The sequence below is a fragment of the Eimeria mitis genome, genomic scaffold, assembly GCF_000499745.2.
Source record: "Eimeria mitis Houghton genomic scaffold, Emh_scaff1428, whole genome shotgun sequence".
In the NCBI taxonomy this organism is placed as follows: domain Eukaryota; phylum Apicomplexa; class Conoidasida; order Eucoccidiorida; family Eimeriidae; genus Eimeria; species Eimeria mitis.
The window spans coordinates 6,035-6,330 of record NW_013569186.1 but is presented as its reverse complement, the minus strand read 5'-3'; the positions used below and the strand labels follow the sequence as shown (position 1 = coordinate 6,330).

At 59.8% G+C, this 296-nt stretch overlaps 1 protein-coding gene across 1 annotated transcript in view; it reads left to right on the top strand.

The window, feature by feature from the left end:
• Positions 1–296, top strand: part of EMH_0036810 (uncharacterized protein) — a gene marked incomplete at both ends in the record, with an annotated part of 4,246 nt that overhangs the window by 1,007 nt on the left and 2,943 nt on the right. The window contains one exon of the mRNA XM_013495124.1: positions 3–107. Coding sequence (XP_013350578.1) covers positions 3–107 — 105 coding nt within the window. The remainder of the gene's footprint in view (positions 1–2; positions 108–296) is intronic.

The window sequence follows — 296 nt, the reverse complement described above, 5'->3', positions numbered from 1 at the left end:
CCTCCTCTGCGTTGCTGCTGCTGCTGCTGCTGCTGCTGCTGCAGCTGCTGCTGCTGCCGCTGCTGCTGCTGCTGCAGCTACGGGTCCTCCTGCTGCTGCTGCAGGATGTATGTGTTGCGTTAGCTCCGTGCTTCTGCTTGTTGTGTGCAGTCGCAAGAAGTAGCAGCAACTGCTGCAGCAGCAGCGAGAAGCAGACGTTTGGGGGTCGATGAACAAATCGGTTGCAGCAGCAGCAGCACTGACAGAAGCACACTGGGCTCAAGGTGCAGCAGCAGCAGCAGCAGCAGCAGATGCTG